General features: G+C 38.4%; 1 protein-coding gene across 8 annotated transcripts in view; it reads left to right on the top strand.

Annotated features, from left to right (window-relative positions):
- LOC127843961 (maestro heat-like repeat-containing protein family member 1) overlaps nucleotides 1-27,883 on the top strand; it is a 62,931-nt gene that overhangs the window by 22,160 nt on the left and 12,888 nt on the right. For all 8 annotated transcript variants that reach the window (XM_052373871.1, XM_052373870.1, XM_052373872.1 and 5 more), the window contains 12 exons: nucleotides 320-439; nucleotides 1,170-1,292; nucleotides 1,659-1,811; nucleotides 5,543-5,745; nucleotides 7,289-7,529; nucleotides 8,864-8,968; nucleotides 11,756-11,888; nucleotides 15,031-15,143; nucleotides 17,875-18,027; nucleotides 21,318-21,472; nucleotides 23,026-23,188; nucleotides 25,267-25,404. In XM_052373871.1, the coding sequence (XP_052229831.1) occupies nucleotides 320-439; nucleotides 1,170-1,292; nucleotides 1,659-1,811; nucleotides 5,543-5,745; nucleotides 7,289-7,529; nucleotides 8,864-8,968; nucleotides 11,756-11,888; nucleotides 15,031-15,143; nucleotides 17,875-18,027; nucleotides 21,318-21,472; nucleotides 23,026-23,188; nucleotides 25,267-25,404 (1,800 nt within the window). The remainder of the gene's footprint in view (nucleotides 1-319; nucleotides 440-1,169; nucleotides 1,293-1,658; nucleotides 1,812-5,542; nucleotides 5,746-7,288; nucleotides 7,530-8,863; nucleotides 8,969-11,755; nucleotides 11,889-15,030; nucleotides 15,144-17,874; nucleotides 18,028-21,317; nucleotides 21,473-23,025; nucleotides 23,189-25,266; nucleotides 25,405-27,883) is intronic.

The raw sequence follows: 27,883 nt of genomic DNA, 5'->3' as shown, positions 1-27,883 counted from the left end.
ATAAATGAGATCTACACATTTGATAGTCATGAATCTTGACATTTTTAGATTCTCCTCTTAACTTGTTATACATTAATGATGTTTTGAACTGTATATTGTTAGCAGCTGTATTTGGATTATTTTATTAAGTCTTTTCCTTGCTCATATCTACTATGATGTGATGTTAAAATGAGAAAATATGTTGGTGTAAAACTAATATCATATCTGTATATATACGGGGGTAGTTGAATGCGCCAGAATGGATGTCATATTTGTTGGCATACTCTGTTGTACATTATTTTCCTAATTATTTTACTGTTTCCTTTTATGTTCACCTCAGAACTTCCTGTACAAGTGCATTGGAATCGTTATGAGGAAGTCAACAAAGAAAGACTTTGTGAACAGGATGTTGGATCAAGTCTTCAACACTGTCAGACATACTGACCAGATTGAAAGAGAGGTAAACATCACCATGTTTACATAAATTCTGTGTTTATATTTGCAAAATAGTTAGTATTTATATACCTGTAATGGTCAAGAATGTTCTGACGAGTTGTTGTAAATATTGCAATATTTATTTAGAAAGGAATTTTGTTTCAGTTATAATGTATTAAAAGTTTTGTCAACCTCTCTTTAAATTTAAAGTGTTTGTATTGTGGAATCATACCATGAACCAATTTGTTGGAATGCTTGAAATTGACTGTTTTACTGTATTTTAAAATTAATTTGATTGTTTAAGCAGGTCTTTAAATTAACGCTATGTTTTGAGTGTATAAAGGTTATGAGAATTAGATTTGAAGAACATATGAGCCGCGTTCTTGGAACACTTCACATAATGCATGTGCATTAAATATTGTCCAAAACTTAGCCTTTGCAATGCCAAAAGGCTAATCAGGGACAACACTTTCCGCCTGAGACTAGTCTTTCGTTAAGAAGAGAAGACCTTTTAAAGAAAAATTCCATAAAATCAAAAAGTGTCATCACAGATAAGCCTGTGCTGACTGCACGGGCTTATCTGGCCATGACACTTAGCACACCAGCAATAAGCCTAGTTTTTCAAGAGCAAGACTCATATTTAAGTCCCATCTTTGTTAAGTGTTGTCCCACATTAGCCTGTGCAGTGTGCACAGGCTTATCAGTGATGACACTCTGTTTTTTGTTTTTACCGAATTTTTCGTTACTCTCGACAGGGCTGTGCCGTGTGCCTGGGATTCTGCGCCACGTCTCATCTGGACGCAGTCCTCACTAAACTGGAGTCGGTCACCAAGGCAGACCTGTCACAGAAGAAGTCAGGAGTGTTCAGCTTCATGAAGGTTACAATACACTGATGACTTGCAAGATGTATTCATAAATAATGTGCAAAAAAGAACGATGGAAGGGATTCATATGAAACTTCCAATGATTATAGATGGTTTACAGGATGAGTGCAATTTGCAGAACACAAGAACCATTTTCTTCAGGATTTACAGACTAACTGATATTAATTATATTTTTTTCTTGGGATCATAGCTTCCTTAGTATTGAAGATATTTAGATAAAATATTATAAATTAGAGGTATTGCAGAGTACAAGAACCACAAGTACCAAAAAAACTATATTCAATATTTTTTTATTTTTTTAAAATAATATATCATCAAGGCTACTAAAACAATTAACCTGTTATCATTGCAATATTGCAGTCAGAGAAATCGGAGGGAGACGTAGAGCGTATGAAGGCGACGCTGATGCTGTGTTACGGGTTCGTGGCCCTGTACTCTCCTCCCACCCTGATCATCTCCCGCATGGAGGCTACCATACTGAGGTCAATTCAGCCGTACTTTGCCAACGTCAAGGTATGTGGTGGTAGAGTGTTTGTTAACCCTCCCTTTCCCACTCAGAAGCAAAGTGAAAATGGCATGTGCAAACATTATAAAACAAGAACAGCCTGCGAGTAACTCCTAGTCTGTTCACGTTTTATGCTGTTTGCTGCTCATCAGTATCTAAGGGTTGAAAATGAAGCCGTTATACTTGAATCTAGTAAGAAAGGTCTTTAATTAAATTTAACTTTCTATGGGACTACAAATGCGTAAAAATACGTGTCTAAGTCGTAATGGGTTAAATACCTATGTGGTGGTTGAATGTTCGTTAAGTAGACATATACGTATGTGGTGGTAGAATGTTTGTTAAGTAGACATAAACGTATGTGATGGTAGAATGTTTGTTAAGTAGACATATACGTACATGTATGTGGTGGTAAAATGTTTGTTATGGAGACATATACGTACATGTATGTGGTGGTAGAATGTTTGTTAAGTAGACATATACGTATGTGGTGGTAGAATGTTTGTTAAGTAGACATATACGTATGTGGTGGTAGAATGTTTGTTAAGTAGACATATACGTATGTGGTGGTAGAATGTTTGTTAAGTAGACATATACATATGTGGTGGTAGAATGTTTGTTAAGTAGACATATACATATGTGGTGGTAGAATGTTTGTTAAGTAGACATATACGTATGTGGTGGTAGAATGTTTGTTAAGTAGACATATACATATGTGGTGGTAGAATGTTTGTTAAGTAGACATATACATATGTGGTGGTAGAATGTTTGTTAAGTAGACATATACATATGTGGTGGTAGAATGTTTGTTAAGTAGACATATACGTATGTGGTGGTAGAATGTTTGTTATGTAGACATATACGTATGTGGTGGTAGAATGTTTGTTAAGTAGACATATACGTATGTGGTGGTAGAATGTTTGTTAAGTAGACATATACGTATGTGGTGGTAGAATGTTTGTTAAGTAGACATATACGTATGTGGTGGTAGAATGTTTGTTAAGTAGACATATACATATGTGGTGGTAGAATGTTTGTTAAATAGACATATACATATGTGGTGGTAGAATGTTTGTTAAGTAGACATATACGTATGTGGTGGTAGAATGTTTGTTAAGTAGACATATACGTATGTGGTGGTAGAATATTTGTTAAGTAGACATATACGTATGTGGTGGTAGAATGTTTGTTAAGTAGACATATACGTATGTGGTGGTAGAATGTTTGTTAAGTAGACATATACGTATGTGGTGGTAGAATGTTTGTTAAGTAGACATATACGTATGTGGTGGTAGAATGTTTGTTAAGTAGACATATACGTATGTGGTGGTAGAATGTTTGTTAAGTAGACATATACGTATGTGGTGGTAGAATGTTTGTTAAGTAGACATATACGTATATGGTGGTAGAATGTTTGTTAAGTAGACATATACATATGTGGTGGTAGAATGTTTGTTAAGTAGACATATACGTATGTGGTGGTAGAATGTTTGTTAAGTAGACATATACCTATGTGGTGGTAGAATGTTTGTTAAGTAGACATATACATATGTGGTGGTAGAATGTTTGTTAAGTAGACATATACGTATGTGGTGGTAGAATGTTTGTTAAGTAGACATATACGTATGTGGTGGTAGAATGTTTGTTAAGTAGACATATACGTATGTGGTGGCAGAATGTTTGTTAAGTAGACATATACGTATGTGGTGGTAGAATGTTTTTTAAGTAGACATATACGTATGTGGTGGTAGAATGTTTGTTAAGTAGACATATATGTATGTGGTGGTAGAATGGTGGTAGAATGTTTGTTAAGTAGACATATACATATGTGGTGGTAGAATGTTTGTTAAGTAGACATATACATATGTGGTGGTAGAATGTTTGTTAAGTAGACATATACGTATGTGGTGGTAGAATGTTTGTTAAGAAGACATATACATATGTGGTGGTAGAATGTTTGTTAAGTAGACATATACATATGTGGTGGTAGAATGTTTGTTAAGTAGATAGAATGTTTGTTAAGTAGACATATACATATGTGGTGGTAGAATGTTTGTTAAGTAGACATATACGTATGTGGTGGTAGAATGTTTGTTATGTAGATGTTAAAATGTCTATATGAGCCTCCCTCTGGAATAAACAACTTAAATACATGTGTGTAAAGTGTTGTTCCTGATTATCTTTTGCAGTCTGCACAGGCTTATCAGATACAACTCTGTTCCCCTACACTGAATTTTTGTAAAAGGCAAACTCTTTAAAAAAAATCCATGAAAATGTACTGCACAGGCTCCTCTTGTATGGCACTTTACTGGCATACATTTAGCCCAGTTTACCCAGGTGGCAGTTCACATTTTACGGTAATCAAAGATTTACAGAAGGCATATTGGAGTAACTTGGTTTGTTAGTCAGTTGGTTGGTCCTTTAAAAATACTCATGTTTATTACGTCCACTTTTCTCAAACAATTATATTAAAACTTCAAATATGTTATCATCACGTGTAGATGGGCAGGACACTGTTTTCATGTCCAATGATTCACACATTCTTGGGTTATTTTTGTTTGAACATAGCAGGCAAAGCCAAATGGGGACATTAGTCTTGATTGTGACATATCTCTAGTTTATTATGATGCATTCAGAGATTTGGGGATTTATTGGTTTACTTATTTGTGTCAGTCAGTTGACAGCTTTTGTTCTCTATGTTCACTCTTCATCATATTTTGTCAAAATGAGCCTTGCTCTGGGAAAACAGGGCTTAATGCATGTTTGCAAATGATTAGCCTGTGTGGACACAGGCTAATCAGGGATGATACTTTCTGCTATTAGCCTGTGTGGACACAGGCTAATCAGGGATCATACTTTCTGCTATTATGGAATTATTTGTTTAAAGAAAGTCTCTTATTTACCAAAATCCAGTCTAGGCGGGAAGTCACAATTTCACACCCATGCATTAAGCCCCGTTTTGGCCTGAGCAAGGCTCAAATATTAGTTTATATAATATCACACTCAGCTTAATTAGAAAATCACCAACATTGCCAAGGTATTGTTGTGTTATGGCTCTGGAATGATCATATATTAAATTAATTTTGCTCATTTGCATTTTCTGCTTACATTTTAAGGGCTAATGGATGGCTGTAAAATATTTAATTTTCGTAAAATATTGTTTTATAAAAAAAATTGTATGCAAAAGGTATAGAAAACCATTCATCATCGTGACGATAATGAACGACATATGAGGTTGTTGTGGCGTTGTGGATATGTTGTCCTTGGCGACCAGATGGTCATGGGTTTGATTGCAAATATGGGAGTGTTCTTAAAATCTTCTCTAAAGACACCAAGTACTGGTTCTAGCAAATTGACTCTAGAGCTTTTCAATTAGCCTTAGGCTTTGGATGCAATCAAGCTAGAATTAAAAGGTTTAACCTTTCCCCCATAAGAAGCAAAGTGAAAATGGCTTTTGCAAACAGCATAAAGCCAGAACAGCCTGCCAGTAACTCGCAGTCAGTTCAGGTTTTATGCTGTTTGCTGCTTATCAGTAACTAAGGATTAGAAATGAGGCCTTTAAAACTTGAATGTAGTAAGAAAGGAATGTTATTAAATGTAACTTTTGAAGGGGCTACAAATACATAAAAATACGTATCTAATTGTTAACTTGTTAAACTTATAGCAATGTGTATACCTACAGGACAGCTTGTATATCTACAGGACAGCTTGTATATCTACAGGACAGCTTGTATATCTACAGGACAGCACTGTGAAGCAGAACCTGATCCGGGCAGTGGACCAGATAGGCCAGGCCCTGCACCCAGACCACCTCGGACAGAAGTACAACTTCTCTAACCGCGGGGAGTTCATCTCTCACCTCCAGGCCTATATGCAGGCTGAGAGCACGCAGCACATCACCAGTGACACACGGTTATTGGCCCTCAACGCCTGCACCACACTGATGTATCCTTTGTCTGACATTGGGTTGTTTGAATAGCAGGAGTTCAGCCTTGTTCTGGGAAAACTGCACTTAACCCTTTGCATGCTGGGAAATTTGTCGTCTGCTAAAATGTCTTCTGCTGAATTTCTAAAATTAGCATTTTTTCGATTTTTTTTTCAAAGAATACTATCAGAATAGCAAACAGTTTGGATCCTGATGAGACGCCATGTTCTGTGGCGTCTCATCTGGATCTAAACTGTTTGCAAAGGCCTTTAAAATTCGGTTCCCGCACTGAAAGGGTTAACCCTTTACCCTTAGATACGTATTTTCACACATTTGTTGTCCTTTAGAAAGTTGCATTTAATAAAAGACCTTTCTTACTAAAGTCACGTTTTAAAGGCTTCATTTCCAACTCTTTGATACTGGAGAGCAGCAAACAGCATTAAACCTGAACAGACTGCAAGTTAATTGCAGGCTTTTCTGTGTTAATGCTGGTTGCAAAAGCCATTTTCACTTTGCTTCTTTTGGGGGAAAGGGTTAATGTGTGTGGGTAAAGGGTTATCCCAGATTAGCCTGTGCATTTTTCACTGGCTAATCAGAATATACACTTTGAACTTTCATGGAATTTTTATGTCCCCCAGTCTATTCTTTTGTTTTTGCCCTGTCTGTTTGTTGGTTTGTTTATTTGCGTCAAACTTAAACATGGGCCATAACTTTTGCAATATTGAAGATAGCAACTTGATATTTGGCATGCATGTGTATCACATGGAGCTGCACATTTTGAGTGGTGAAAGGTCAAAGAACAAATATATGGGGGGGCATAGTGTTTCACAAACACATCTTGTTTGTTGAAAAAAAAGTATTCTCTTAACGAAAACTCACTACACACTGAAAGTTTGAACCCTGATTAGCCTGCGCAGGCTGCACTAGCTAATCTGGACTAAACTTTATGCACATGCATTACGTTTCCTAGAACCAGGCTTAGTTCTTAGTTCACTTAATTGCTCTGAAGGTCTGCAACTCATATGCATATCCTTTACTTTTATTGGGTTGTTTATATAGCAACAGTTGTCAGGGAAAACTCATTTGCTTTAATGGCCTGTATCATTCTGTATTATAACTTACTGGAATAGGGTAGTTTCATGAGGAGGTAGTTTGATTATTCCTTTTGAGATAAAAACATTATTTTAGGAAAATTGTGATATGGGAATTTTTTAAGCAGTGGAGTAAGATTAGTATTAATAAAAAATACACATGATTTGATAAAAAAAAATTGAAGGGATTAAACTTTGTTACTGACTCTCCTACATAATATGAAAAACAACTGGTTCAGTCATGCACACTGAAGACATCCACTACTCAAGTCATTCAAGGATCATTGATTTAAAAACCTGAGACGTTTTGCAAATTTTTACAGAACTGATAGTTTTTCAATACTTTAAGACATCTTTCTATAGTGGAACATTTCTTCTTAAAGTGTAAACTGTTATTTTCACACTTTTCCATGTAAACACAGCATAAATAGGTACATGTAGTGTGGATATTAACCTTAACCAAGTTTCCCAGTAAACTGGACCCGATTCTCTCGGAGGCTGACCTCTTTGACCTAATCAAGACGGCAACAGATTTCGTGTTCCCATTGCCCCTGGATGGTGGGGCCGCAGGGTCCAAGAAGGGGAAAGGGGAGGGGATGGACCCAGATGAGGTTGAGGTGCTCATGGAGGCCACTGTGGAGGCCCTTGACGACCTTTTGACCCAGATACTCAGCAAGGACATTACCATGGCGACTTTCGATAGCATTCTGAAGGTCAGTGCATTAGTATATGAGCTATGTTCCGGGAAAACTGGGTTTAATGCATGTGCGTAAAGTTTTATCCCAGATTAGCCTGTGAAGTGTTCACAGGCTTATCAAAGACGACACTTTCTGCTAAAAAAAAAGCGGTTTAGGCAGAAAAGTGTTATCCCTGATTATTTTGTGCGGAATACACAAGCTTATGTGGGACAATAGGTTACGCACATGCATTAAGCCCAGTTTTTACAGAACACGGCTCATGTCCCAGTTGTTCCTTGCTGTATTTACAAATATTATTACATGTGGATTAAAAATCATTTGCTGTCAGATCAATCTGTGGGGTTCAAATCATCTTTGTTCTTTCTTTGTCAACTCAAGCATCCTATTATCCTATGTTCAAAATTAAGAAGGCCTTTCATACTTTATTTTATGACAATCAAATAGGCAGATGTTTTTAAAAGAAAAATTCACTGTTACATCTGTTAAAATATTTATTATATATTATATTGAATAAATCTAACAAATATTTAGAAATATTTTAGATCTAGTACCTATTGGGATTTCAGTTTTTGTACCTTAGTAGTCACCTACTGGTGAAACCGAAGAGGGACTTATGGATTGCGCTCAGTGTGTGTGTCAGTCTGTCACACTTTTCTGGATCCTGCGATAACTTTAAAAGTTCTTCATATTTTTTTTATGAAACTTGAAACATGGGCAGATGGCAATATGGAGATTATGAATGTCATTTCATTACTTTTGTTCCTACGTCAAGAATTTTGGTTGCTATGGCAACAAATAGACTAGAAATATTGCTGAAAATGGTGGATCCTAAGATAACTTTACTAGTTCTTCATGTTTGTTCATGAAACTTGAAACATTGATAGATGGCAATATGGAGAATATGTACATCATTTCATTATGTTCCTACATCAAGAATTCTGGTTGCTTTGGCAACAAATAAACTACAAATATTGCTGAAAATGGTGAATCCTGCTTAGATAGGGGACTTTTATTGCTTGGCAATAGTCTTGTTACAAAAGTGTTACAAGTGAAATCTTAGAAGTTATCCTCTTTTCATTTTAGATTTATCTAACAAACTTTAAAAAATGATCCTAATTCTGGAAAAACTGAGCTCAATGCATGTGCATAAAGTGGATGTCACTTTCCACCATGGATTTTTGTTTTAAAACGACTTCCTATTAACGAAAAATTCCATATAAGTGCAAAGTGTCATCCTAATTAACTTGTTAGGATTGCACAGGCTAATCTAGGAAAACACTTTACACACATAAGGCCAGATTCCCCAGAACGGGCCTCAAATAACTCTTAATGTAACTGTGCACTTTCAGCATCTGATTCCCTGGTACCTGTCTGTTCATGATCATGAGCGCCAGCGAGCTGTGAGGATGACACATGTCCTCTTGAAATACCTGCTGGAAAATATAGAAACCAAGGTAACCAGGGCAACCAAATACCCGGAATGTAGCATGAAACCGTTTTATCTGTATTGAAATTTTAAGGAGGCACAACAATTTTACTCTCAAAGCTTAATAAGCTTGAAATTGTATTACCAACCCTTCGACAAAGTAATGGGCATATTGCTGTGTATCTGTCCATCAGTCTGTAAGCTGAAAAATTGACCCCGCAGTTAGTCTGAAGACCAGTTTTTTTCTGCACAATATCTAGAAAACACTTTAACCTTTGATCATATATGTAAGTATGTTGATTAGTCTCAAGGGAAGAAAGACCCCTAATTGTTATGAGATCAAAACATCAGAGTTATCAGGGGCATGCAATAGTATTGCAGATGTACATATAAACAACTTGGCTGCAAGTGGAGGCCATGTTTGTTTTACAAACATCTCTTGTTTACAATAAAAATATTTATATAGTTGTGCCTGAATAAAACAACATTATTTTAGATAAGCAGTGAAATATTTTTGATAAAGCTACTATTTAACAGTTGTTTTCTTTTTAATTTACCTCTTATATAAATCATATATATTGATGAATGTGTGAATTAATTTATCACACTAATATACTAGTAATAGATGAATTCACATTTTAAAATGAATCCAAATAATTTAATTACAACCTTTGGGGAAAACACCCTTGCACAAACACTAAGTTGAAGCTATAATCACACTAATTTAGACAACACTTGAATATTCTAATGTATTATACATCACATTTATTTGTTATTATTCAAACTTTTATATCCTAACTTGAATTGCCTTAACTAATTTTCTTTGATTTGAAATTGTCTTAAAATATCCTCACCCTTCCTTTAATTATTCTCACTTTAGTATCCTTATTTGTGATAGTTCACCCTTAAGTATCATGACATTTTTAACCAGGTTTTCCGCAGGAAAAAACTGGTTATTAGATTGGCGAATGCGGGCGGGCTGGCTGGCTGGCTGGCTGGCGGGCTGGCGGAACAAGCTTGTCCGGGCCATAACTATGTCGTTCATTGTCAGATTTTAAAATCATTTGGCACATTTGTTCACCATCATTGGACGGTGTGTCGCGTGAAATAATTACGTCGATATCTCCAAGGTCAAGGTCATACTTTGAGTTCAAAGGTCAAAAATGGCCATAAATGAGCTTGTCCTGGCCATAACTATGTCATTCATTGTGAGAATTTAAAATCATTTGGCACATTTGTTCACCATCATGGGACGGTGTGTCGCACGAAAGAATCACGTCAATATCTCCAATGTCAAGGTCGCCACGACTAAAAATAGATTTTTTTTTAAAACAAACTTACAAAGGGGGTTAATTTTGTTTGTTCATTTCAAAAGTTCAGTTTGAGTTTTCTCCCTTTATCAGATTTTTTTTTCACAATGAAAACCTGGTTTTGTGACAATTTTGTCCCTTGTATTATCATTATCTGTTATAATTCACACTTAGTTAGCATTATCAGTGATAATTCACACTTATTTATAACAATTTGTTATAGTTCAAGTTCAAGTATCCTTATCTGTGATAGTTCCTTATCCGTAATATTTCATATTATAGTATCCACATCTCATGTAATTAACACTTTATTATTATATTTTTATGTCCCCCACCACTAAAGCGGTATATTATTGGCATATTGATTTTGCCCTGTCTGTTGGTTTGTTTGCGTGTTTGTTTGTTTGCGCCAACTTTAACATTTGCAATATTGACGATAGCAACTTGGTATTTGGCATGCAAGTGTATCTCATGGAGCTGCACATTTTGAGTGGTAAAAGGTTAAGGTCAAGGTCATCCTTCAAGGTCACAGGTCAAATATATGGCTTCAAAGTGGCGCAAAAGGGGACATAGTGTTTCTGACAAACACATATCTTGTTATCCATATCATTAATAGTTGACATTGAAGTATCTAGAATAGTTCTCACTTATGTATCATAATCTCTAATAGTTTACACTTTATTATTGTTATGTGTAATAGTTCACTTATACTATTCCTTATCTATATTAGTTCACACTTAAGTATCTATAACTGTAATAGTTCACACCTTAGTACCCTTATCTGTTACAGTTCACTCTAAAGTATCATATCTGTAAAAAGTCCCCAATAAGTATCCTTATGGGTGGTTAATCACACTGGGTTATCCTAATTTTCAATAGTCCACACTTAAGTATTGCTCACTTTGTTATTGTGGACTGAGGTACTACTTAAAAGTAACCCCGGTACTCTTAAGTATATTATAATGTACCCTGGGTACGGAAAATACACTCAAAGGAACCCCGCCATACTCTGAGGCAGCTTTTTATGCCCCCGAAAGAGGGCATAATTATAGTGATCGGACCATCTGTCTGTCCGTCTGTCCGTCCGTCCGTCCGTCTGTCCGTCACACTTTGCGTTTAGGTTTTGTAAAATGCTCATAACTTCTATGTCGCTTCAGATAGCAATTTCATATTTGGCATGCATGTGTATATGGACCAGGCCTTTCCATACGCATACAAATTTTGACCCCTGTGACCTTGACCTTGAACTTAGGGTCTGCGTTTATGGTTTCGAAATCTGCGTTTAGGTTTAAAAAAAACCTCATAACTTCTATCAAGCGTTTATAGGGGGCATAAGTCATCCAATGGTGACAGCTCTTGTTTAGTACATATTTATGTACCCCGGGTTCTTTGTAGTATACTTAAGAGTACACTGGGTACCTATAAGTAGTACCTAAGCGGACAGTGACGAATCTAGCTTTAGAATCGTCATCTGTAATAAATACTCATCGGTTTCCTGATTCCAGGCCCAGAAGTTTGAGAACCTGCACATCCTGTTGGCCAGGCTGGTTCCCAGGTGCTCAGATCCCTGCATCGAAGTGAGACAACTAAGCATGGATTGTATCCAGGCTTCTCTCCACCTGGCACAGAGATGTAGCGGTAAGGGCACAAGTGTAACTGCAACTGGTTGATAGCTATTATTTGAACCTCATTCTGGGAATACTGGGCTTAATGCATGTGTGTCTGGGAATACTGGGCTTAATGCATGTGTGTCTGGGAATACTGGGCTTAATGCATGTGTGTCTGGGAATACTGGGCTTAATGCATGTGTGTCTGGGAATACTGGGCTTAATGCATGTGTGTCTGGGAATACTGGGCTTAATGCATGTGTGTCTGGGAATACTGGGCTTAATGCATGTGTGTCTGGGAATACTGCGCTTAATGCATGTGTGTCTGGGAATACTTCGCTTAATGCATGTGTGTCTGGGAATACTGGGCTTAATGCATGTGTGTCTGGGAATACTGGGCTTAATGCATGTGTGTCTGGGAATACTGGGCTTAATGCATGTGTGTCTGGGAATACTGGGCTTAATGCATGTGTGTCTGGGAATACTGCGCTTAATGCATGTGTGTCTGGGAATACTTCGCTTAATGCATGTGTGTCTGGGAATACTGGGCTTAATGCATGTGTGTCTGGGAATACTGGGCTTAATGCATGTGTGTCTGGGAATACTGGGCTTAATGCATGTGTGTCTGGGAATACTGGGCTTAATGCATGTGTGTCTGGGAATACTGCGCTTAATGCATGTGTGTCTGGGAATACTGGGCTTAATGCATGTGTGTCTGGGAATACTTCGCTTAATGCATGTGCGTCTGGGAATACTGGGCTTAATGCATGTGTGTCTGGGAATACTGGGCTTAATGCATGTGTGTCTGGGAATACTGGGCTTAATGCATGTGTGTCTGGGAATACTGGGCTTAATGCATGTGTGTCTGGGAATACTTCGCTAAATGCATGTGTGTCTGGGAATACTGGGCTTAATGCATGTGTGTCTGGGAATACTGGGCTTAATGCATGTGTGTCTGGGAATACTGGGCTTAATGCATGTGCGTCTGGGAATACTGGGCTTAATGCATGTGTGTCTGGGAATACTGGGCTTAATGCATGTGTGTCTGGGAATACTGGGCTTAATGCATGTGTGTCTGGGAATACTTCGCTTAATGCATGTGTGTCTGGGAATACTGGGCTTAATGCATGTGTGTCTGGGAATACTGCGCTTAATGCATGTGTGTCTGGGAATACTGGTCTTAATGCATGTGTGTCTGGGAATACTGGGCTTAATGCATGTGTGTCTGGGAATACTTCGCTTAATGCATGTGCGTCTGGGAATACTGGGCTAAATGCATGTGTGTCTGGGAATACTGGGCTTAATGCATGTGTGTCTGGGAATACTGGGCTTAATGCATGTGTGTCTGGGAATACTGGGCTTAATGCATGTGTGTCTGGGAATACTGGGCTTAATGCATGTGTGTCTGGGAATACTGGGCTTAATGCATGTGCGTCTGGGAATACTGGGCTTAATGCATGTGTGTCTGGGAATACTGGGCTTAATGCATGTGCGTCTGGGAATACTGGGCTTAATGCATGTGTGTCTGGGAATACTGGGCTTAATGCATGTGTGTCTGGGAATACTTCGCTTAATGCATGTGTGTCTGTGAATACTGGGCTTAATGCATGTGTGTCTGGGAATACTGGGCTTAATGCATGTGTGTAACACTCTCAGTCTGTACTGAATTTTCGTTTAGATGAGACTTCAGTTGAACAAAAAAAATCCTTACAAGTGAAAAGTGTTGTCCCAGATTAGCCTGTGTGGACTGCGTCCCTGATTAGCCTGTTTGGACTGCGTCCCTGATTAGCGTGTGTGGACTGCACAGGCTAATCTTGGATGACACTTTACACTCATGAATTAAGCCCAGTTTTCTAGAAAGAAGCTCATTTATTGATTATAATAATTGAATATTGGTAGTGTATCGATCTAGTTTAGAATTGAAATGCATACTACATGTTTTGTCTCAAAAATGTTGCATTGGTGAAATTGTGAACATGAACATTTATTTGTTAAGAATAAAAGAAAACACTTGTTTATTTATTGAGGCAGTGTTCAACTCTGGTGTTTGCTTATTAGATAAATTTTAGTGATACACACCTCATATAATACTTCAATGGCAAAATTTATAATACAGCTTAACCTGTGTAAAGCGATGGAACCGGGCTTAACATATGTGATGGAACCGGGCTTAACATATGTGATGGAACCGGGCTTAACATATGTTGAGTTTTCAGAGTTGTTGAGTTCATTAGGGTTTTTAGTAAAGGCAATTTAATGTACATTAGTAGTATAAAATAAGACAACATACTATTTCTGTTTAAAATGGTATCATTGTGTTTTTTTGTGGACGTTATTATGTCTGGTGTGTCAAAACAGAATGTTTTGTAAGTACAAACATGGTTATGTTTCTAAAACAACAACAAATAAACATAAATATTTATGCAACATCATTCTTCTAAGCAATCGTGATTTTATTTTAAATCGTGTATTTGAAAATTTACGGGTGTGAACAATATATGATTTGGAATGTAACACTATGAATAGAATCTAGATTTGAATGTTTTCTGGTTATATTTGTGTCAAAACAAAATCACAAATTTCTTCTAAAACATCCGATTACTACAAATTGCTTTTTTGCATTCACCTTCTAGCAAAGTGCACTACTGTCTCATTATCACAGGTGCTATAATGCTATGTTTGCTATTATTCTATGTTTGCCATTACATTATGTTTCCTATTATGCTATGTTTGCTATTATTCTATGTTTGCTATTATGCCATGTTTGCTATTATGCTAAAGCCATGTGACGCCTGACCTGATATATGTAATGGACATCACTTTATGCACATGCATTGAGCCAAGTTTTGCCAGAACAAGGAAATAAGAAGGAAAGAAATTTAGACTTACAAAGCTGTTTGGTTTAGACAGGGAATTGGTTTTCACAAGTTTGGGTTTCCACAGGTGTCACTGTACCAGTATTCAAAAAAGAACAATCAATAAATTAAAAGTCTTAACAATTCTTCGTTGCATAATACAGAAAAACAAACAGCATCCTTCAAACAAAATCGACAGGGACTTCAGAAATTTAAATGTGCTAAAGTCTTTAGAGATGTGATGAAATGTGAAATATTTTAATTAAGTGTTCTGTTCGGAAATACTTGTGATAACAAGCCAAGTGTTTCCTATTGAAGGTATTGGTTCGGACCATAAGGACCCGATGGTGGAGGCTTTACCCACACTGCGGGCTCGACTGGAAAAAGGAGACCCCAATGTCCTGTACAGTGTCGTCAATGACCTCTCAAAGGTAAAGTATAGTGTCGTCAATGACCTCTCAAAGGTAGATTAGGGATCATAGACATGCACAAATCAATGCAAAATGACTTGCAGGCTGTTAAGGTTTTATGCTGATTGCTGCTCATCAGTATCTTAGGATTGGAAATATAGTCTTTAAACCTTGAATCTAATAAGAAAGGTCTTTAATTTAATTTAATTATGCTCCCCCAAAAATTTTGGGGGGGAGCATAAAGTCGCCGCTTTGTCTGTCCCTCCGTCCGTGCGTCTGTCTGTCCGTCCGTGCACAATTTTTGTCCGGGGTATTTCTCAGCAATTAATGACCGGAATTCAATGAAACTTTATGGGAAGCTTCACTACCAAGAGGAGATGTGCATATTATCAGCCGGTTCTGGTCGGATGATTTTTCACAGAGTTATGACCCTTTGAAAATTTCCATTAACTGTACATATAGTGCAATTCTTGTCCCGACTAATTCTCAGCAACTAATGACCGGAATTCAATGAAACTTTATGGGAAGCTTCACTACCAAGAGGAGATGTGCATATTATCAGCGGGTTCTGGTCGGATGATTTTTCACAGAGTTATGGCCCTTTTAAATTTTCTATAAAAAAATTCTTGTCCCCCCAACTACTGTGCCCTCAAGACGTTTCCTTTTATCTGAATATATAGTGCAATATTGTGACAAAAAAAACTTTGGGGAGCATCACTCGTCTCCGACAGTTTCTTGTTTTCTAAGGGACTACAAACAAGTCAAAACGCCTTTCTGAGTGGTAACTAGTTAAGACATGTCCCTGGTTGCTTTCAGGTGATCTCTAAGAATTATGCATGTACGTAAAGTGCTGTCCCAGATTCACCTTTGCAGTCCTCACAGGCTAATAAGGGACGACCCTTTCCGCTTTTATGGAACTTTTTTATGCTCCCCCCCCAAAAAAATTGGGGGGAGCATATAGTCGCCGCTTGGTCTGTCCGTGTGTCCGTGCGTCCGTCCGTCCGTGCACAATTTTTGTTCGGGCTATTTCTCAGCAACTAATGACCGAAATTCAATTAAACTTTATGGGAAGCTTCACTACCAAGAGGAGATGTGCATATTTTAAGCCGGTTCTGGTCGCATGATTTTTCACAGAGTTATGGCCCTTTGAAATTACCATTAACAGTACATATAGTGCAATTCTTTTCCGGGCTATTTCTCAGCAACTAATGACCGGAATTCAATGAAACTTTATGGGAAGCTTCACTACCAAGAGGAGATGTGCATATTATCAGCCGGTTCTGGTCGGATGATTTTTCCCAGAGTTATGGCCGTTTGAAATGTTCCATTGTACATATAGTGCAATTCTCGTCCGGGCTATTTCTCAGCAACTTATTACGGGAATTCAATGAAACTTTATGGGAAGCTTCACTACCAACAGGAGATGTGCATATTATCAGCAGATTATGGTCCGACGATTTTTCACAGAGTTATGGCCCTTTGAAATTTTCTATTGTACATATAGTGCAATTCTTGTCCGGGCTATTTCTCAGCAACTTATTACAGTATTCAATGAAACTTTATGGGAAGCTTCACTACCAAGAGGAGATGTGCATATTTTAAGCCGGTTCTGGTCGGATGATTTTTCACAGAGTTATGGCCCTTTGAAATTTCCATTAACAGTACATATAGTGCAATTCTTTTCCGGGCTATTTCTCAGCAACTAATGACCGGAATTCAATGAAACTTTATGGGAAGCTTCACTACCAAGAGGAGATGTGCATATTATCAGCCGGTTCTGGTCGGATGATTTTTCCCAGAGTTATGGCCGTTTGAAATGTTCCATTGTACATATAGTGCAATTCTTGTCCGGGCTATTTCTCAGCAACTTATTACGGGAATTCAATGAAACTTTATGGGAAGCTTCACTACCAACAGGAGATGTGCATATTATCAGCGGGTTATGGTCGGACGATTTTTCACAGAGTTATGGCCCTTTGAAATTTTCTATTGTACATATAGTGCAATTCTTGTCCGGGCTATTTCTCAGCAACTTATTACGGGAATTCAATGAAACTTTATGGGAAGCTTCACTACCAACAGGAGATGTGCATATTATCAGCGGGTTATGGTCGGACGATTTTTCACAGAGTTATGGCCCTTTGAAATTTTCCATTGTACATATAGTGCAATTCTTGTCCGAGCTATTTCTCAGCAATTTATCACGGGAATTCAATGAAGCTGTATGGGAAGCTTCACTATTAACAGGAGATGTGCATATTATCAGCCGGTTATGGTCGGATGATTTTTCACAGAGTTATGGCCCTTTAAAATTTTCTATAAACTGTATATATAGCGCAATTCTTGTCCGGGCTATTTCTCCCCAACTACTGACTGGACTTCAATGAAGCTTTATGGGAAGCTTAACTACCTTGATGCGCATGTTATTAGTGGGTTCTGGTTAGATGAGTTATGGCCCTTTGAAATTTTTAAGTTGCTAAACCATCCATCGTATTATTTTGTCCAAAGTTATGCCCCTCAAGACGTTTCCTTTGATCTGAATATATAGTGCAATATTGTGACAAAAAAACAACCTTTGGGGAGCATCACCTGTCTCCGACGGTTTCTTGTTTTTATTTCATTTCACAGCCTGTGTGTAAATCATAGGCTTATCTGGGAGAACACTTTACCCACATTTCTTGGGCCCAGTTTTCGCTGAACAAGGTACATATAGGTAAATATGGCACATAAATATGTCCCTGGTTGTTTTAAGGTGATCTCTAAGAAGCTTCCATCAGAGCAGTTAAAGGCGTTCATAGAGCTGATCCAGGAAGGCCTGCTGGACCCCCAGTCACACAGCTCCTCAGGGGCCTGTGTTGTCCTCAATGGACTCATGAAGAACAGGGGCACAGAACTTCTCAAAGAGGTATGATCAGGGGCACAGAACTTCTCAAAGAGGTATGATCAGGGGCACAGAACTCCTCAAAGAGGTATGATCAGGGGCAAAGAACTCCTCAAAAAGGTATGATCAGGGGCTCGGAACTCCTCAAAGAGGTATGATCAGGGGCACAAAACTCCTCAAAGAGGTATGATCAGAGGCACAAAACTCCTCAAAGAGGTATGAACAGGGGCACTTAACTCCCCAGAGAGGTATGATCAGGGCACGGAACTCCTAAGAGAGGTATGATCAGAGGCACAGAATTCCTCAAAGAGGTATGAACAGGGGCACGGAACTCCTCAAAGAGGTATGATCAGGGGCACAGAACTTCTCAAAGAGGAATGAACAGGGGCAAAGAACGCCTCAAAGAGGAATGAACAGGGGCAAAGAACCCCTCAAAGAGGTATGGTCAGGGTCACAGAACTCCTCAAAGAGGTATGATCAGGGGCACAGAACTTCAAAGAGGTATGATCAGAGGCACAGAACTCCTCAAAGAGGTATGATCAGGGGCAGAGAACTCCTCAAAGAGGTATGATCAGGGGCAAAGAACTCCTCAAAGAGGTATGATCAGGGGCACAGAACTCCTCAAAGAGGTATGACCAGAGGCACAGAACTCCTCAAAGAGATATGATCAGGGGCACAGAACTCATCAAAGAGGTATGATCAGGGGCACAGAACTCCTAAAAGAGGTATGATCAGGGGCACGTAACTTATCAAAGAGGTATGATCAGGGGTACAGAACTCCTCAAAGAGGTATGATCAGGGGCAAAGAACTCCTCAAAGAGGTATGATCAGAGGCACAGAACTCCTCAAAGAGGTATGATCAGAGGCACAGAACTCCTCAAAGAGGTATGATCAGGGGCACAGAACTCCTCAAAGAGGTATGATCAGAGGCCAAAAACTCCTCAAAGAGGTATGATCAGAGGCACAGAACTCCTCAAAGAGGTATGAACAGGGGCACCGAACTCCTCAAAGAGGTATGATCAGGGGCACAGAACTCCTCAAAGAGGTATGATCAGAGGCAAAGGACTCCTCAAAGAGCTATGATCAGAGGCAAAGATTTCCTCAAGGAGGTATGATCAGAGGCACAGAACTCCTCAAAGAGGTATGAACAGGGGCACAGAACACCTCAATGAGGTATGATCAGGGGCAGAGAACTCCTCAAAGAGGTATGATCAGAGGCACAGAACTCCTCAAAGAGGTATGATCAGGGGCACAGAACTTCTCAAAGAGGTATGATCAGGGGCAGAGAACTCCTCAAAGAGGTATGATCAGGGGCAAAGAACTCCTCAAAAAGGTATGATCAGGGGCTCGGAACTCCTCAAAGAGGTATGATCAGGGGCACAGAACTCCTCAAAGAGGTATGATCAGAGGCACAGAACTCCTCAAAGAGGTATGAACAGGGGCACAGAACACCTCAATGAGGTATGATCAGGGGCAGAGAACTCCTCAAAGAGGTATGATCAGAGGCACAGAACTCCTCAAAGAGGTATGAACAGGGGCACAGAACTCCTCAAAGAGGTATGATAAGGGGCACAGAACTCCTCAAAGAGGTATTATCAGAGGCAAAGGACTCCTCAAAGAGGTATGATCAGAGGCAAAGGACTCCTCAAAGAGGTATGATCAGAGGCAAAGAACCCCTCAAAGAGGTATGATCAGGGTCACAGAACTCCTCAAAGAGGTATGAACAGGGGCACAGAACACTTCAATGAGGTATGATCAGGGGCAGAGAACTCCTCAAAGAGGTATGATCAGAGGCACAGAACTCCTCAAAGAGATATGATCAGGGGCTGAGAACTCCTCAATGAGGTATGATCAGGGGCACAGAACTCCTCAAAGAGATATGATCAGGGGCACAGAACTCCTCAATGAGGTATGATCAGGGGCACAGAACTCCTCAAAGAGGTATGATCAGGGGCACATAATTTCTCAAAGAGGTATGATCAGGGGCACAGAACTCATCAAAGAGGTATGATCAGGGGCACAGAACTCCTCAAAGAGGTATGATCAGGGGCACAGAACTCCTTAAAGAGGTATGATCAGTTGCAAAGAACTCCTCAAAGAGGTATGATCAGGGGCATAGAACTCCTTAAAGAAGTATGAACAGAGGCACAGAACTCCTCAAAGAGGTATGATCAGGGGCACAGAACTCCTCTAAGAGGTATGATCAGAGGCATAGAACTCCTTAAAGAGGTATGATCAGGGGCATATAACTCCTCTAAGAGGTATGATCAGGCCATAGAACTCCTCAAAGAGGTATGATCAGGGGCACAGAACTCCTCTAAGAGGTATGATCAGGGGCACAGAACCCCTCAAAGAGGTATGATCAGGGGCACATAACTCCTCAAAGAGGTATGATCAGGGGCACAGAACTCCTCTAAGAGGTATGATCAGGGGCATAGAACTCCTCAAAGGGGTATGATCAGGGGCACAGAACTTCTCAAAGAGATATGGGCCAGCCTCTGCAGGGTTGTGCTCTTTAGTTATTCTACAGACGAGTCTCGTTTTGGAAAACAGACTTAAAGCATGTGCTTAAGTATCCTCCCAGGCTAATAAGAAAGGACACTTCCTGCTTTTAAGGTATACGGATAGCATAGGTTTATCTAGGACAACAATTAATGCATAAACACGTGTTATGTCCCATTTTCACAGAGTTTGGCTCAAATTTATGTATTCATGAACTGGTGGTTAAAACTGAACTGATACTAGCTTTGTGGGATCTTTTTTGTTTCCTTTTTATTTGTCCAACCTTAACATTTACAAAATGTCAACACTTAAGGTTTGGTTGTGATTGTTCTCTAGATCTTGTTTAGAGACTCCAGGTCCTACTTGGAGTGAATGTCTCATAAATCAGGAGGCTTTTGATTCAATCAGTCTCACATACAAAGGGGTAGACTTCTCCAATATTTATGAAACAAGCTTGGAAAACTATAAGTTTTGGTGGTTAATCAGGATAGTTTGAAACTATAAATTTTGGGTGAAAAAAAAATGTTTTTGAAATTTGTGAATATAAGTCATAAAATTGTTTTACTTAGCAAATATTACAATGTATTAAAAAAATTGAATTTGCAAATATAACAAATAGTAAAAATGTTGACTGCAAATATTATTAATAAATGTAGCAAAAAATATAACCTACAGAAATATAGCATCTATAGCAAATATTGACTGTTATTATTGCAGCTAGACAATATGTCTGCAAATATTAAAACTATAAAACTATATGATTTTTACTTTAATATAACCACACACAAACACCAGACTTAATTGTCTTCCAGGTTGACGCCATTCTATCATCGATCCACGAGAAGCTCTTTCAGATCCAGTTTCCACAAACCAAGACCGGTGCCCTGCGTGCTGTACGAACTTTGGCCCAGCATCACCTCTTCCAGGTCCTCAAGTCACTGCTGGGATACAGCCTGCCTTTTGATGAGTAGGTCAAACTAGTTTAACCCTTTCACGTAGTGAAAATCGCTTTTGCAACCAGCATAAAGCCAGAACAGCCTGCTAGTAACTCGCAGTCTGTTTAGATTTATGCTGTTTGCTGCTCATCAGTACCTAAGGCTTGGTAATAAGCCTTTAAAATTTGAATCTAGAAAGAAAGGTCTTTAATTAAATTTAACGTTCAAGGGACCACAAATGCGTCAAAATATGTATCTAAGTGGAAAAGGGTTATATGTGTACAATATAAATATTGTTATTGTTATCCACCCATTACAAAGTAATTTAGGGAATACTGGAATCACCAAAATAACTTTACTGATACCACAAGGTTATATTTTTGGGATGAAGCATAGTAAGTTCTCTGCAAAGTGTTTTTTTGTCAGGCCCTGTGTATATAGACTTGGATTATATAGACTTGTATTGCAAAATCTTTTGCTCTGAAACAACAAAACCTAGAGGATAAATGTTTTTTACATTGTATTTTGGTCTTTTACACACTTTGCTCCAAAATGACCCTAGTACAGTCTCAACTGAACGACCTATATCATCAATATACATTTATACATTAAGATTGCTATATGAATCACTTCTGAGGGGGAGTTTCCCTGCACATAAGCTGTAACTCCTGCTTTTGGAGTTATTGATTAATGATCCAAACTCTTTAACACCTACCTGGTATTCTCTATGTATACCTATTGAACCTTCTCTGTGAAAATCGGGCTGAATGCATCGGATGACATTTCTGCTTTTTAACCAGGTTTTCCGAAGGAAAAAAATGGTTATAAGATTGGCGAATGTCGGCGGGTGGGCGGGCTGGCGGGTGGGCGGAACAAGCTTGTCCGGGCCATAACTTTGTCGTTCATTGTGAGATATTAATATCATTTGGCACATTTGTTCACCATCATAAGACGGTGTGTCGCGCGAAAGAATTACGTTGATATCTCCAAGGTCAAGGTAACACTTTGAGTTCAAAGGTCAAAAATGGCCATAAATGAGCTTGTCCGGGCCATAACTATGTCATTCATTATGAGATTTTAAAATCACTGGCACATTTGTTCACCATCATTGGACGGTGTGTCGCGCGAAAGAATTACGTCAATATCTCCAAGGTCAAGGTCCCCACAACTAAAAATAGATTGATTTTGAAACTAGAGAAGTAGCTTTGAACAATCAGTAACAATCCACATTTTGAGTTGGTCTCCCTTTATCAGACTTATTTTTTCAAATTGAAATCAAGGTCGCCACGAGTAAAAATAGATTGAATCTTACACAAAGGGGGTAACAATGCACATTTTGAATTGTCTCCCTTTATCAGACACTTTTTTCAAATTGAAAACCTGGTTTTGTGACAATTTTGTCCCTTGTATGGATTTTATTTATTAAAAGGAGGTCTCTTTTAAATGAAAAGCCAGTGTAGGCAAGAATTGTTGTCCCTGATTAGCCTGTGTGTACTGCACAGACTAATCGGGGATGACACTTTATGCACATGCATTTTGACCAGTTTTTCCAGATCACCTCTCTCTATGTATAATTCCTGTACAGAAATGTGGTGGAGATCTGGAAGATCCTGTCCAGTGACCCCCAGCTGGTGGCGGTGATGCTGGACCACATGTTGGAGCTCTACGGGAAGTCTCTGCCCTACGAGGAGAAACAACCGGACGATAAGAAGGAACCAGTCCGCAGGGCCACACAGACACCCTTGGCAGTAAGCTGTTGTATATCTCAGTCTGTGTGTACCTTTTCATCAACACCATAAATGAGCGTCACTGTGGGAAAACAGGTTTAATACATGTGCGTTAAATGTTGTCCTAGATTAGCCTATGAAGTTCACACAGGCTAATAAGGGACGTATATATCAGCTTCTATGGTATTTTTTGTTTAAAGGAAGTCTCCTCCTAGCAAATATCCAGTTTAGGTTAAAAGTGTTGTCCCTGATTAGCCTGTGCAGACTGCTCAGGCTGATTTGGGACAACACTTCACATACACGCATTAACCACATTTTCCCAGAGTGAGGCATACAAACTTTGTTAACAGAATGTTATATATGTTTAGCCGTAAGCTGTTGCATCACCCTTTACCTCTCAGATGTGCATTTTGACTCGTTTGTTGTGCCTTAGAAAATCTAAATAAATAAAAGACTTCTTATTGGTTAAAGTTTTAATGTCATCATTTCAAACCTTAAGATACTGATGAGCAGCAAAAAGCATAAAATCTGAACACACTGAGAGATGCTTGCAGGCTGTTCTGGTTGAATGCTGGTTTCATATAGCAATATTCACTTTAATTCTGAGTGGAAATGGATACCTCAGTATCTGTGTATATTTTCATGAGAATAATAAATACAAAATATAACATAGACACTCTGTAAACAGCAGGTTATATATGTTAAGCTCAATAAAAGAGTGTGCTTATCTACAACAAAGGTGTATTATAAAGACAATTCATGTGTCAATATTGTAAAACAAAATTGTAAAATGGCCTTTTTGTTGTTTATAACTGCTAAACATTCTATATATACCATCCTATGTTTCTGTTGTTAGACTGACAAGTATTCTGTAAGCATCCTCCACTTTTGTCAGATAACTACAACTCCTCTATTGTGAGATTGCTAGTGTTCCTCTGCTGTCAGATTGTGTGTTCCTCTGTTGTCAGATTACATGTGCTCCTCTGTTGTCAGATTACGTGTGCTCCTCTGTTGTCAGATTATGCGTATTCCTCTGTTGTCAGATTACATATGCTCCTCTGTTGTCAGATTACGTGTGCTCCTCTGTTGTCAGATTATGTGTGCTCCTCTGTTGTCAGATTATGTGTGTTCCTCTGTTGTCAGATTGTGTGTCTTCCTTTGTTGTCAGATATGTGTGCTCCTTTGTTGTCAGATTGTGTGTGTTCCTTTGTTGTCAGATATGTGTGCTCCTCTATTGTCAGATTACGTGTGTTCCTTTGTTGTCAGATATGTGTGCTCCTCTGTTGTCAGATAATGTGTGCTGTTTTGTTGTCAGATAAAGTGTGCTCCTCTGTTGTCAGATTACATATGCTCCTCTGTTGTCAAATTACTTATGCTCCTCTGTTGTCAGATTACATATGCCCCTCTGTTGTCAGATTACATATGCTCCTCTGTTGTCAGATTACATATGCTCCTCTGTTGTCAGATTACATATGCTCCTCTGTTGTCAGATTACATATGCTCATCTGTTGTCAGATTACATATGCTCCTCTGTTGTCAGATTACATATGCTCCTCTGTTGTCAGATTGCATATGCTCCTCTGTTGTCAGATTACATATGCTCCTCTGTTGTCAGATTACATATGCTCCTCTGTTGTCAGATTGCATATGCTCCTCTGTTGTCAGATTACATATGCTCCTCTGTTGTCAGATTACGTGTGCTCCTCTGTTGTCAGATTACGTGTGCTCCTCTGTTGTAAGATTACTTTGCTCCTCTGTTGTCAGATTATGTGTGCACCTCTGTTGTCAGATTATGTGTGCTCCTATGTTGTCAGATTGCTTGTGCTCTTCTGTTGTCAGATATTAAGTGCTCCTCTGTTGTCAGATTGTGTCCTTTACTGTTGTCAGATTACGTGTGCTCCTCTGTTGTCAGATTACATGTGCTCCTCTGTTGTCAGATTACATATGCTCCTCTGTTGTCAGATTACATGTGCTCCTCTGTTGTTAGATTACATGTGCTCCTCTGTTGTCACATCATAAGCCACTCACATGTCACATTGCTAAACATTCTCTATATACTATCTACTGTTGTCAGAACACATGTGCCTCTCTGTTGTCAGATCACCTGTGCGCTGGTGGAGATACTGCAGGTTGAGGAGACTGAGGAGCAGGTCAAGAAGTCCTACCACCGTCTCTTTGCAGCCCTCCTTGTGCGCATTGGCTCTAGTGTGGGTGTGGAACCATTGAAACCTGCACAGGTAGGCCCGAGAATGAGTAGTATATATGTTAAGTGCATTTTGTGGTCAACATCAAACTCAATAGCCTTCCAGATATGTTTTACACCCCTTAAAAGGCAGTGGAGGGGATATGCACCTCTTCAAAACACATAAAGAGGGGGTATGATGGATTAACCATGGATGTCTTTTTTGTGTTTCTGTTGTGCATCCTCCTAAAAAGTGCTAATGTTATGCTGCATTTTATCTCGTCCCCACCCTTGAAAACCATCAAAGGGATTCACTTGAAACCTTATTGGTAGATGGATCTTGTTAAGTGGTTGTGTATTGCACACGAGCCATAGCTCTAGCTCCCCTATTTTCAAATTATTGACCTTTCTCATTTTTGTTATGAAATTTTGTTTCCCAGCATATCTCCAAAAGTAAAAGAGGTATATTTGGAAACTTCATAGGTAGGTTGGTCTTACTGAGAGGGTGTGCATTGCCCAAGAACCATAACTCTTGCTCCCTGATTAATAGAGTTATTGCCCTCTGTTTATTTTTGTACTTACATTTTGTCTGAAGCTTATCTTGATAATATAAGGAGTTATCAACTGAAACTTCAGAAGTAGTTATATCTCATTAAGTATTCGTGCACAAGAACCATAACTCTGCTCACCTATATTTATAATTATTGCTATTTGTTCATTTTTTCTTAAGTTTTGTCTGGAGCATATATAGACAATTAAAATAGGTACCAAGTTTAATCTTCATACATATCTAGATCTCATTATGGGAATATGCAGTGCCAAATAACTTTCATTTTCGCTTCCATATTTTAAGAATTCACCTCACCACATAATTTAAACTTGATACCTCAAAAGATAGGTACATAACAATATCTTTCAAACTACATGTCATCACCTTAACATTTCAAAGGTAGATAACTCCCAATGATGTGAAGTTAAGTCATCAAGAGCCGTATTTAGTCCTGTCATCAATTCATATTTATTTCACTTGTAAATTTACAATTGAATTTTTTTCTTGGGCATATCGTGACTACATTATGAGGTAAAAAAGGCAAAACTTCATAGGTATGAAGCTTCCATTGTTGGTTAACCAGGTCTTCCTATACACTATGAGCAATTTTTCAGACACTGGGATGACATTTCTAGTTTCTTATTGAAATCATTAAAAAAATACCTCTTTGCACAAATATACAGGCAAAAGATTGTTCACCGTAGATTATACTGGTCTTTCTTTGTCAATAGCTTATTATTATTGCATTATATATAAGTGTAACAAATTGGATTGTTGTTTGCCTCTCATGAGATATTACTGTGAAACTAATACCCATTTGGTCTAGTGTAAATATCTTAAGGTGCAATACGTCTCACAGGCTGCAACCCTATTTGTTATTTCACAACATATTTTAATTGGTTATTATGCCATCAAATTTCTCTCCACCTGTCAGTCAGCCAATCGGTCGGTCAGTATCGTTTTTTCCATAAATCACTTGTTTCTTCACAATATCAAGTGAATGCTTTCCTACAAGCCTTGGTATGATGGTTTCATGGGAAGAAAGAAGAGGCCTACAAATTGTGAGGTCAATAGGTAAAAGGTCAAGGTCACAGGGCCCTCTTACAGCAAATACCTTTCTGACTAATTTCTTGAAAATGATTTGCCCTATGAGCATACAAAGTGGTATAGTGGTCGCTTGGGTTTTAGGGAAGGAGTCTCTTTATTGTGTGGTAACCAAGTAAAAGGTCACGCTCACAGGGGTTTGTAACATCAAATTAATTGCATTACTTTTTTTTAAACGCTTGGCAAACACTCATGTGAATTGGTATTGTGGTGATATACTGTAAACGTATAGAAATTCGTCGGTATGAAATTTCGTGGTTAAATAAAAAACAACTAATTCGTTGACACGTAATTTCGTGGGTTTCAAATTAAAAACATCAACTTCGTTGATACGTAATTTCGTGGATTTCAAATTTTCTGAGAAGACTGACCGTCATAATAATTAAACTTTTATTAAAACAACCAGAGTAATATTAAAGCATTATCTGCTAATCTGTGTTGACAGCAAGACTTAAGGTTAATGTTCACTGAAGCATGAAAGTGTTGCCGATAATTGTCGACAAGAGAGATAAAGCAGCGCATCTTTTGGTACCAGCTTGCTAATTGCCATCAGTTTTGTTTTGACAATATTTGCAATTTTCAGCACAATCGGTCGCCTAGTAGTAACAATTGAGTAATAAGGTCCCCAAAATACACGTGTAAAAACCGTTATGCCTCTTTTAACTTGAACTTGTAACTCTAATTGGCACTAATTGACATATGTGATAAATCTGTAAACTGTTATATACATTTTTAATCTGAAATCGGTCATTTCGGAATGTCATGTCCGACATTTTCTTTTGTTGTCAGTTATCCGAGATATCTGTTTTTTGTAATAGTTACTTCACTTCAAATAAACTATATATTATCGTTGGTACTTAAATTCGTGGTTCAGCGGACC

The sequence above is a fragment of the Dreissena polymorpha genome, chromosome 9, assembly GCF_020536995.1.
Source record: "Dreissena polymorpha isolate Duluth1 chromosome 9, UMN_Dpol_1.0, whole genome shotgun sequence".
NCBI classification, from domain to species: domain Eukaryota; kingdom Metazoa; phylum Mollusca; class Bivalvia; order Myida; family Dreissenidae; genus Dreissena; species Dreissena polymorpha.
This window is presented reverse-complemented; position numbering and strand designations above follow the sequence as displayed.